Source organism: Trachemys scripta, chromosome 5, assembly GCF_013100865.1.
Source record: "Trachemys scripta elegans isolate TJP31775 chromosome 5, CAS_Tse_1.0, whole genome shotgun sequence".
Classification (NCBI taxonomy): Eukaryota; Metazoa; Chordata; order Testudines; family Emydidae; genus Trachemys; species Trachemys scripta.
Window position 1 is genome coordinate 19,252,893 of NC_048302.1, and position 12,151 is coordinate 19,265,043.

General features: G+C 45.6%; 1 protein-coding gene across 3 annotated transcripts in view; it reads right to left on the bottom strand.

The window, feature by feature from the left end:
* SMARCAD1 (SWI/SNF-related, matrix-associated actin-dependent regulator of chromatin, subfamily a, containing DEAD/H box 1) overlaps positions 1-9,349 on the bottom strand; it is a 77,708-nt gene extending 68,359 nt beyond the window's left edge. Inside the window, exons 1-2 of one of the 3 annotated variants that reach the window (XM_034771060.1) lie at positions 9,263-9,349; positions 8,459-8,703 (exon numbers count right to left, since the gene is read on the bottom strand). In XM_034771060.1, coding sequence (XP_034626951.1) covers positions 8,459-8,675 — 217 coding nt within the window. In that variant the 5' untranslated portion in view covers positions 8,676-8,703; positions 9,263-9,349. Of the gene's footprint in view, positions 1-8,458; positions 8,704-9,058; positions 9,110-9,262 lie in introns of those variants that run through there. The other 2 variants (XM_034771061.1, XM_034771062.1) reach the window with 2 other exon arrangements.
* Between the last annotated feature and the right edge of the window lie 2,802 nt (positions 9,350-12,151).

Sequence of the window (12,151 nt, forward strand, 5' to 3'; positions counted from 1 at the left end):
CCCTGGGGTGAAAAACCTACCTTAAAAACAAACAATTTATTTTTAAACCAAAGCCTAGACATGACAAATCTATGGTATTAGCTCTCAGCGCATGCATTACTGCAGCCAATGCTTATGCACTAATACATCCCTCAAAACTCCTTCTGCCACACTGAATGTCTGCTCATATTTGAGAGTATTCAATCTGTTGTACTTTACACAGTTGGTTTCTATACCTTAAATACCCCCTATACAGAAGTCTACAGAGGGGAGCAAATGAAAATACAACTTACACCATGTGCAGAACTGCTATCCACAACATGGCTTAACGTCACACCAGTCCTGTATTTTGATAATAGGGCTGTCGATTAATTGCTCATGCGATTAACTAAAAAAAATTAATCACGATTTTAAAAAGTAATTGTGATTAATCGCAGTTTTAATTGCACCACTAAAAAGAATACCAATTGAAATGTAATAAATATTTATCTACGTTTTTCAAACATTGATTTCAATTACAACACAGAATACCAAGTATACAGCGCTCGCTTTATATTATTTTTATTACAAATATTTGCACTGTAAAGATTATAAATAAAAGAAATAGTATTTTGCACTACAGTACTTGTATGAGGCGAACTGAAATCTCTTTATCCTGAAAGTGCAATTTACAAACGTCGATTTTTTGTTTGTTATATAACTGCATTCAAAAACAAAGCAATGTAAAACTTTAGAGCCTACAAGTCACTCAGTCCTTTTTCTTGTTCAGCCAACACTAAGAGAAATAAGTTTGTTTACACTTATGGGACATAATGCTGCCCCTTCTTATTTACAATGTCATCTCAAAGTGAAAACAGATGTTCACATGGCACTTCGGTAGCAGGCATTGCAAGCTATTTACGTGCCAGATATGCTAAACCAGTGGCTCTCAAACTTTTTTTACTGGTGACCCCTTTCACATAGCAAGCCTCAGAGTGTGACCCCCACTTATAAATTAAAAACACTTTTTTATATTTTGAACACCATTATAAATGCTGGAGACAAAGCGGTATTTGGGGTGGAGGTTGACAGCTCGCGACCCTCCCCCCCATGTAACAACCTTGCGACCCCCTGAGGGGTCCCGACCCCCAGTTTGAGAACCCCTGTGCTAAACATTCGTATGCCCTTCATCCTTCAGCTACCATTTCAGAGGACATGCTTCCATGCTGAAGACATTCGTCAAAAAAATGTGTTAATGAAATTTGTGACTGAACTCCTTGGAGGAGAATTGTATGTCTCCTGCTCAGTTTTACCCACATTCTGCCATATATTTTAAGTTATAGCAGTCTCAGATGATGACCCAGCACATGTTGTTCGTTTTAAGAACACTTTCACTGCAGATTTGACAAAATGCAAAGGTGGTACCAATGCAATATTTCTAAAGATAGATACAGCACAAGATCCAAGGTTTAAGAATCTGACGTGCCTTTAAAAATCTGACAAGGACGAGGTGTGATGCATGCTTTCAGAAGTCTTAAAAGAGCAACACTCCGATATGGAAATTACAGAACCCAAACCACCAAAAAAGAAAATCAACCGTCTACTGATGGCCTCTAACTGAGATGTTGAAAATGAACATGTGTAGGTCCGCACTGCTGTGGGATCGTTATCGAGCAGAACCTGTCATCAACATGAACGCAAGTCTTCTGGAATGGTGGTTGAAGCGTTAAGGGACATATGAATCTTTGGCACATCTGGCAGGAAAATAGCTTGCGACGCCAACTCAACAATGCCCTGCAAATGCCTGTTCTCACTTTCAGGTGACATTGTAAACAAGAAGCAGGCCGCATTATCTCCTGCAACATAAACAACTTGCTTGTCTGAGCGATTGGCTGAACAAGAAGTAGGACTGAGTGGACTTGCAGGCTCTAAAATTTTACATTGAATTAAAAAATAAAACAGTTATTTTTTGTACATAATTCTACATTTGTAAGTTCAACTTTCATGATAAAGAGATCGTTCTACAGTACTTGTAATGGGGGAATTGAAAAAAACTTTTTTTACAGTGCAAATACTGGTAATCAAAAATAAACGAAGTTAGCACTGTACACTTTGTATTGTGTTTTAATTGAAATCAATATATTTGAAAATGGAGAAAACATCCAAAAATAAATAGTATTCTATTATTGCTTAACAATGCAATTAATTTTTTAATTGCTTGACAGCCCTATTTGATAATTAATATATAAACATACAAACATGGCTGACATTAAAGACTGCAAAGCACGTTGTTCAGAAGGAGGATAGATATGAGGGCTGTGGATGGCCAAACGGCAGAGACTGTGAAGGAAAGAAAGAACACAGCACAACCTTGTTCAAAGTTAGTTATGTTTTTTGTGTAGGAATAACACCACTGACAGTGGTCTTATGGGCGCACATAGTATGTAGAAGTAGTTTTGACTCATTCTTTTAAACTGTTTAGACTTAAGGTTGACTGTACGTCTCTGTAGATTTATATTTCCAAATAAAATAGGTAAAATCAAAGTCTCAGATCATCACCAAGAACTTTAAAAAACATCACTAAAAGCTGTACTGTCCTGAAAGAAAGAAGAAGATGATTTCTCAGTTTTTTTTTTAAACAGTACCTACATAATTAAATTATAGGGACCTAGATAAAAGACAAAAGGGAGGCCACAAGCAATATCGTAAATCCAGCAGGTGGCTTTTTGTTTGGTTGGTGCTTTTTTTTTTTTTTTTTTTTTTTAAATAGAGGGAGAGAGAGAGAGAGAGAGAGATGATCAGAAACAGGTCACGGAGGAGACTTTTCTGAGAAGGAATTTTAGTTGTATGAATCAACATGTGTTGGACCATATCAGGGAATTTCTGTAATAGAACCATAAAGTGTATGTGTATAACAAGTCTGAGCCATTGATGGACCTAACCTCCATGAATTTATCTAGTTCTTTTTTGAACCCTGTTATTGTCTTGGCCTTCACAACATCCTTTCTTTTGTTTGTTTTAAACCTCCTGCCTATTAGTTTAATTTAGTGACCCCTAGTTCTTATGTTACGAGAAGGAGTAACACTTCCTTATTTAGGTTTCAGAGTAGCAGCCGTGTTAGTCTGTATCCTCAAAAAGAACAGGAGTACTTGTGGCACCTTAGAGACTAACAAATTTATTAGAGCATAAGCTTTCGTGGACTACAGCCCACTTCTTCTTCTTCTTCGGATGCACTTCCTTATTTACTTTCTCCACACCAGTCATGATTTTAGAAAACTCTATCATATCCCCCCTCAGTCGTCTCTTTGCCAAGCTGAAAAGTCCGTCTTATTAATCGCTCCTCATACGGAAACCTTTCTATACCCCTAAGGAATCTTTTCCAATTTCAATTTTTTTTTTGGAAGGGGGCAACCATATCTGCATACAGTATTCAAGGGATTATTATTATTGGGTCAATGTTCATAGGGAGTATTGCAGTTTGGCTCTTAATCTCCCACAATATTGATCATGCAACTTGCCATAATGGGCTGGACTAATGACCACCTGGCTTATGACAACAGCCATAGGATGCCTTGAAGATCATATGGTACTGGGAGAAACAAAGCTGCATGGACACAACCAGGTTGTGCATTACGTGCATACCACAACCAGATATCATGGTTAAAGAATATCTCCTGCTATTCAGACTATTTTCTTTTTCATAATTTAATCACAAGTTATAGCTTCCTACAAACAAAACCTGAGAATGCATTTTTCTACTATGCAGCCCTCAGTACACATTATTTACTTTAAATAAGAATTAACTCGTTTAAACTGGTGTATCTGAAATTAATATTCTGGTTGACGTGCAGACAAGTGTAACTAACACAACTGGAAAATGGCACTATGTCACAATATCTCTTGTTAAGTAATGAAATTCTGTGCAATTTGAAAATGTAAAGCATTATGCAAGTGTGAAGTATTGGTAATTACATAAACGCCTTAAGACTATTGTTAATTAAGGCCACAGTCCTGCAATTGGATCTGTATTCATGGACACTTTCACTTTTAATGAGTCCCACCGAAGTCAACAGGGCACTGGGCAGGCATAAAGGTTCACCTACACAAATGCAGGATCAGAGACTAAGCCAGTTTTATACATCTAGTTCAACTTATTTAAGAGAAAACAGTGGTACCAGGTTTCCATTGGTTCATGCCAATATCTTTTTTATGAAGTCAAGAATGTTAATATGTGCTTCCCAGTAAACTCCCACAATACACTAGGCAGTGACCAACCACAGGAGAAGATTCCTGAAAAACTGACAGTGTGTTATGTAACTTCTATGTAAAAGCAAAAACCATCAATAGCTTATTTTGTGCTTCTCCTGCGACAGGAAAAGCACAAAACAGCTGCATGGCTCAGTTCCCTCCTTCGAATTCAACATCTACATGAAGCCACTGGGAATAGTAGTGAGACAGAACAGGCTGAAGTGGCAGTAGCAAACACCCAACACTACATCTCCTTGTCAAACTCTGCCATATTGAGAAATCTGCAATATATTGCAGAAAACAGCTGGATGAAGAGCAACTGGCTAAACCTGAACGCAGACGAGCATAAAGTTATGCTGGTAGGAAGAGACATGCATTTTGAGTACTTTCCTCATTCGTAACAACTCCGTCCATCAAAGGCATGAGTCCTTGGATTGTTACAATGGTCTGTCGCTCTTCTGCTGTCAGACACAACACTGCACTTGCTTACCCACATGAAGCTGGTTACATAAACACCTACATTTCATCTGGATCCGGCCAGAAGGTTGGACAGATGAGAGTAACATGGGTGCAGAGACCCATGCTTTTGTAACAACTGGGATCAACTATGGCTATTCTCTATACCTATGAATGAAGCCTGATGCCACAAGAAAGATCCAACTAGTTGAGAAACCTACAGTCCACCTACTCACCAACAGAGGTCACTGGGAACATGTATTCTTAAACACCATACTTAGCATTAGCTAGCCATTATACAGAGACCAAATCAAGATTGCTGTCCTGAGTTTCAAAGCCCTGGATTAATGTAGCTATTGCACATGCATGCACAGTCCATATGCTAATCCAAGAACATTATGAAGCATGGAGGGAGGGAAACTGTTGTGTATGCACAGTAGCTTTCAAATTATTTCTCCCTTAAACAGACATGGTTTAGGGTTCACATCCGAAGAAGTGAGGTTTTTACTCACGAAAGCTTATGCCCAAATAAATCTGTTAGTCTTTAAGGTGCCACCAGACTCCTTGTTGTTAGGGTTCACAGTCAACTTGAAAAGTAATTAATTGAAAATAAGTTAAGCAGTTTTGGATACCTCGTCTGCCCCAAATCCCTTGCCACTTTTTGTGTTTACAATAATATATGTCCTTTCTCTCTTCTCTATGTGGTTGCTACACAAAAGTCCTACAACCAGTGAGAACAGACTGATTCAAGTGGAAATTCTGACTCCGGCTTACAAACAAAATAAAAACTAAAAAAAGAGAAAACACTTATTCCTTTATTCTTGCCCTTTAAATATAAGATGACTATTAGCATTAGACAGTACAGCAGTTTCAGAAGTAAACGGGATTATTAAAATGACTGATTTTTTTAAATTGACAGCTATTATGATAACTCAATTTCTTCACTGTCTAAAGATTTGATCCAAATAGAAATGAAGTTAGCAACCAAGTCAGATAAACTAAATAAACTATTCTCTAGGCCACTGCTCCAGGCTTACATTCTTACCACCACCATCACCCACAGGATCCCTAGTCATGGATCACGTACAACACAGAACAAAAAGGCAATCCAGCCCCAAAGAATTTACCATCTGAGGCCAGGTCTACACTACAGAATTACGTTGGTATAACTACATCGCTCAGGTGTTTGCACAATCTACACCTGTGAACAATGTAGTTATACTGATCTAAGTAGGCAGCGCTCTGTTGGTGGGAGAGCTTCTCCCGCTGACATAGTTACCGTCTGTCATGGAGGTAGATTAACTAGAGTGTCTTCATTAAAGCGCTACTGAGGAGATGAGCATTTGAAGTGTAGACCTATCCCAAGTATAAGACAACAGATGTACTCTCCCTATCAGTCTTTTAGCCTAAGGATACAATGAGACAATATTGGTCAGCACGATAGGCAGTGGTCTCTGCACTCCAGCAGCCTAACGGTTACGTTTTTTGTAGGAATCATGGCAAAGGAGGGTATTGAAAGAAGGTAATAGAAAAGTTTTCTAGATGCTTACAGAGCACTCCTCCCAAATCTTAAGTGCAGCATGGGAGAAATCACAAAGGCAGTTGTTTGAAAACCTAAGGAATGGGCAATGAAGGCTGACACCATTGATTCACTAGGGGGAGAAGTCAACTTTAACAGAGAATGAGAGATGGTAGCTAGGTGGATATAGGTTACAAAGGGCTTTGAAAGTGAAGACAAGTGGCTTATGTTTTGATGCAACAGATGACCGGGAAGCAATAGAGGGATGCAAAGAGAAGAGTGACATGTCAAAGCAATGGACTAGGAAAAATATTTTTCAGCAGTATTCTGAATAGATATATGCAAGACAGTAGTCAAGGCCAGAGAAAACGATTGTGCCGTATTCAAGATACCAGATAAGTGCTTGGATAAGAGTTTTAGCTATTGTGTATGGATAGGAACAGCAGTATTATAGCAATGTTATAAAGAAATATTAGGCAAGATTTAGACATAGCCTGGATGTGAGGACCTAGAAAGAAGTCCTAATCAAAGACAATGTCCAAGTTAGAAGCCCGAGCAACAGGTAAGCTTGGTGTGATCATCCACAAAGAAGGAAGTGGGAAGGACTCAGAGGGGGGGGGGGGGGGAGTTTAAGAGCTCCAAAGAAGGAGCTGAAGGAGTGATTGAAACAGAGGAAAAAGAACCACGAGAGGAAACAACCATAGAAGCCAAAGGAGGACAAGATTTCAAGAAAATGAAGAGCATGGTAGACTGTTAAAAGTAGCTAACAGATAAAGGAGGTTAAGGATGGAGTATTGGTTCTGAGCTTTGGTTAGGAAGATGTCACTTGACACTTCGATCAGAGTGGTTGCAGTGAAATGCAAGGTGCAGAAGCCAGATTGAAAAGCGTCTAGAATGGAAATTGAAGAGAGGAATTCCAGACAGCAGTTGTAAAACACCACATTCAATTAGCTTAGAAATTAAAGGAAAAAGGGAAATGGAGCAGCAGTTGCTGGGGCAAGTGGGGTAAGGGGGGAGGCGCTAAGATGGGAAGGCTATAAAATCCTTAGGTGAAGAGCCATAGAAGAAGAGTGAGAGTTTATGAAGAAGAGTCAGAGAGAATGAGAGTTGGCACAAGGGAAGGGGGGTCACTGTCGTAAGTGGAGGGGTTAGAGGAGGTGAGCAGATGAGAAACTTCTGTATTAGTAATAGCAAAGATGGAGGAAAGAGTTGTGAGAAAAAGGGGAACTCACACCATATTTTGTCTATTTTCTCTTACAAGAAATCAGTGAGATCCTGTGTGGAAAAGTGAAAGCAGGAGGACAGAATTGCTTGAAGAGTGAATTAAAGGTGACAAAAAAGCAGCTGGGATTCAGTTACACTGGAAAACTACAGCTGTTTAGCTAGGAAGCTGACAGAACTGAAGGAAGAGAGAACAAATAAGTACTGGAGGAAATTACCCTTTATCATAGGATTTCTGCATGGGGGAGTTCCACAACAGAAGAGCAGGAAGCTGGTACTGGCGGGAGCCAGAGCTAGAAGTAGGCAAGGCAGACCATGTGATGGAAGAGAGAAGCAAAAGAGTCAAGGGTAGAGGAGAGTCAAACATGGAGAGAGAATCAACAATACCAACGGAAGAAAGGGAAGAGAGGACTAAGAGCAAATGAAAAGTCATCAACGTTGATGCACTGACGTCATTGAAAGGTTGCATGCCAAGTTGCGTGGAGGTGCTGATGGATGATGTTGAAAAAGACTACGTTATGATCAGAGGGTGGTAACTGAACAGCAGAGAGATTAAGGTTTTGTACAGCACACGTCACTGTAGTATTAAAAGTACTCCATAGATAAGTTAGATCTGCCTAGTGATGTATATAGGGGATATCACATCTGTTTTTTGGAGGTTCTAGGATGCTTTCCTTGAGAGGTAGATCGGGGGGGAGGGGATGTTAAATATAAAAATGCTTTCAGTTACAATGGAAATGTTTATACAAAAGGAAGGGCAACATGTTTTAAAAATTGTCAGGCTTTGGGTTAGTCTTAGTCAATGAAACACTTTATTACTGGTTCTCAGCAGGCTCCAAGCCTGACCTTTTAAATCCTGATTCAGCCCTCTATTCACTTTTATAGAAGAAAACGTTATGGCAGAGTTTGATGCTTTTAAGGCAATTATCATGGAATAGTGGTATTTGGAAAGGGGGAAGTACTGAAAAAAAAAGCTGTAAGTGGGGAAGATGTTTTACTCTTATAAATACATTATCAATGTGTTTGTGCTAGACACAAATCAAACACGTGACTCACCAGTTTTCTCAGTCACATCTGATCTTGGAGTATCTGGCCTGCTGCTGTCATCTGTAACCTCATCATCACCACCACCACCACCAGCAGCATTGTCTGCTGCAGCAGGAGAAGGAGCAGCTGTGATCTCAGTTATGGGAAGAGAAGGAGGTGGATTTTCCTGTTCCACTTTTTTAGCCTTCTTCTCAAAGCGAAAGCGGTCCAGATTAAACAAACTCATAATCTCAGCCTATAGCTCCTGCCGCTGTCTGCAAGAAAGGAAACAGGACTGATTCTACAGTCTCTGTGGGAGAAAGGAGGGAAGACAATCACCCATGGCTTACTCAAAACCAAAAGGCACCGAGACAACAAACAGACACAGAAACTGCTATGGAAGAAGGAAAAACGAGTGGTCGTTCGCCCTACTCCCCACCCAGCATGGCCCGGGACAGGCCTTGGCCCGGAGGCAAGAAGGAAACAAGCCCATGTGGAGGGAGGGAGGGAGGAAATGTAATATATTACACAGGGAAAAACGAAGCGGGAGCCCAATTCATCCCCTCCCCACCCCCAATCCGCTCCCCGAGGGGCCGGGAGAGGTCCCCGCCTAGCGCCCCCAACCCGCACCTGTCTCACCCGGGCAGAGCCACCTGGTTGACAAAGACAAAAAGGAGACGGGCGGGGAGGGACCGATGATGCAGGCGGGGGAGTGGGCGGGGGGGATGAAGCGGAAACTGGAGGCGGCTCAGCCCGCCGAGCCCCGCCTAACCCTACCACGGCTATCGCGGGCGCAGAGGCACCAGCAGCGCCTCGGCCTCTCCAGGTACCCACCAGCGCGGGTGCGGCAGGGCGAGGATGGCGCCGGCGGCAGAGGACCCTTTTCGGAGGCAAAGCGCGGCGGCGGCGTCAGAGGACGGCGACAGCGGCGCGCTTAATGATGACTTCACTGCTTCCCAGCAGCCCCTTCGCCTGCTGGAGCTGGGCCTCTGGGGAGCGCGCGCGCGCGCCACCCACCCCGCGCCTCAAGCGCGTGCCTTCGCTGAGCTGCCAGGGCTCTGTCAAGGACAGGGCGGGCAAGGGACGGGGCTCGGCCCAACCCGCAGAGAGGCCCCGGTGCTGCTACTGGGTAGCGATGGGATGGGAGTGAGCTCCCTGCTCTACCCCGCAGAGCGGTGAGCCTCCAGTAACTGCTGAGGGGGTGCCCCCTAGTCTGCCATCCCCTGGCACCTTCACAAGCACAAAAACCGCCATGCCCGCTGCCACAGTAAAAACTAACCCGCCGTGCAGGATAAGGTGACAAGTTGTCCTGTTTTGATAGGGACAGTCCTGATTCTTGGGTCTTTTTCTTATATAGGCTCCTATTACCCCCAGCCGCTGTCACAATTTTTCACACTTGCGGTCTTGTCTGGTCACCCTAGTGCGGGAGCCCTGCTCCCCCCCAGGCCGGTGCAAGGAAGTTTCGCGCCCTAGGCAAAACTTCCACCTTGCGTCCCCCCCCGCCCCGCAGCAGCTCTCCGCCCCCTCTGCCCTGAGGTGCCCCCCTTCACAGCAGCTCCCCCCCAGCTCACCTCTGCTCTGCCTCTTCCCCGAGCACGCTGCCCTTGCTCTAATTCTCCTCCCCTCCCAGGCTTGCGGCACCAAACTGCTGATTGGCGCTGCAAGCCTGGGAGGCGGGAGAAGTGGAGCAGCGATGGGGTGCTCGGGGAAGGGGCGTAGCAGAGGTGAGCTGGGGTGGGGAGCCCTGCGGTAGCTCCCGTCCCCCAGCCCTGAGGCACCCTCTGCAGCAGCTCCCAACCCCAGCTCACCTCTGCTCCGCCTCCTCCCCAAGCACGCCGCTCCTGCTCGAATTCTCCTTCCCTCCCAGACTTGCGGCACCAGACAGCTGATTGGCACTGCAAGCCTGGGAGGCGGGAGAAGTGGAGTGACGACCATGTGCTCGGGGCGGGGGTGTAGGAATGCTGTAAAAAAAAAATTGGGGGGCAACGGTTTTTGGCACCCCTAAATCTTGGCGCCCTAGGCAACCGCCTAGTTTGCCTTAATGGTAGCACCGGCCCTGGCTCCCCCTCAAGCCAAAGCCCACGTAGTGCAAGGAGCAGCAATGCCCCCAAAGCTGCAGGTGGGAGTGTTCGGATCAGGAGTAAAAGAAAGGCAAGGGCTTGACTCGGGTCCTGTCCCATTGCATTATAACCTCCTAGAGCCCTCACCCCTGCTGTTAGTACTATTCAAGGGGTGGGCTGCTATAGCCGCTATGGCAGTGGCTCTCAAACTTTTGTACTGGTGACCCCTTTCACATAGCAAGCCTCAGAGTAACTTTTTATATATTTAACACCATTATAAATGCTGGAGGCAAAGCAGGATTGGGGGCGGAGGTTGACAGCTCGCGACCCCCCCTGTAATAACCTCACAACCCCCTGAGGGGTCCCGACCCCCACTTTGAGAACCCCTGCGCTATGGGCTAGGGATCCACTTACACCAGCCTCTCACAACTACTCCATTGGCAAACTTCAACCCCCAACTCCCTGCCTCAAACACGTTACAGTCTCTGCCTGCAGACAGCCAAATGGTAAGTAAGTCAGTATGTAAGCAAAACAACAACAGTATGTAACTATGCCCTGTGAGGTTGCACAGTGCTAGGACAGCCGGAGTGTGGTTGCTTAGAAGGGCACCTAGGATGCCAACTTTCTATTGGCACAAAACCCAACCCCCTACCCCGCCCATTCCCCCAAGTCCCCACCCATGCTCACTACATTGCCCCTCCCTCAGTGGCTTGCTCTCCCCCACCCTCATTCACTTTCATAGGCTAGGCCAGAGGGTTGAGGGACAGGAGGGGGTGAGGGCTCTAAATGGGGTGGGGACAAGGATGAGGGGGGTGGGGCCAAGGGATTCAGAATGTGGGAGGGGGCTGAGGGTTGGTGTGCACAAGAGGATGAGGGCTCTGGGGTTGGGCCAGGGATGAGGGGTCAGAGAGTGGGAGGGGACTCAGGGCTGGGGGAGGGGGTTGAGGTGCAGCGGGGTGAGGGGCCTGGGCGGGGGGTGCAGGCTCTGCGGTGCAGGAGGGAGCTCTGGCTTTGGGGGTCAGGGTTGGGGTGCAGGAAGGGGTACAGGCTCTGGGCTGGGGCAAGGGATGAGGGGCTTGGGGTGCAGGAGGGGACTCTGGGTTTTGGGGGGTTCAGGTCTGGGGCAGAGGGTTAGGGCGCAGACTTATCTTGGGCGGCTCCCAGTCAGCGGCACAGTGGGGTAAGGCAGGCTGCCTGCCTGTCCTGGGTCCGTGCTGTGCCCCACAAGCGGGCAGCAGGTCCGGCTCCTAGGCGGGCCCCGGTGGAGAAGGCTCCACAGCAAGTGCAGGTGCTGGTTCCCAGCCAATGGGAGTGCGAAGTTGGTGCTCAGGGTGGGGGCAGCGTGCAGAGCTCCATGGCCCCGCTGCCTTGTGACCTGCTTGTCACTTCCGGGGCGCAGCGCCGTGCCCCAGCGCAGGTAGGGACTAGCCTGCCTTAGCCACGCATGGAGCAGTTTGAAAATTGGACCTGCGCTGGGGCCCACCCTTTACCAAAAGACTACATCATAGCCTAACATGTCTTTTTCTGCTCCTCCCCTAGGGCTTTATGACAGCAACTCTTCTCCCTCCTTTGGCACTACTGTTACTCAGTCAGGAGGCAACTGGCACTCCCCAGCTGTCATCCCCAACTGCCATGGAACCTTCTCATTGCAACATTCCATCCC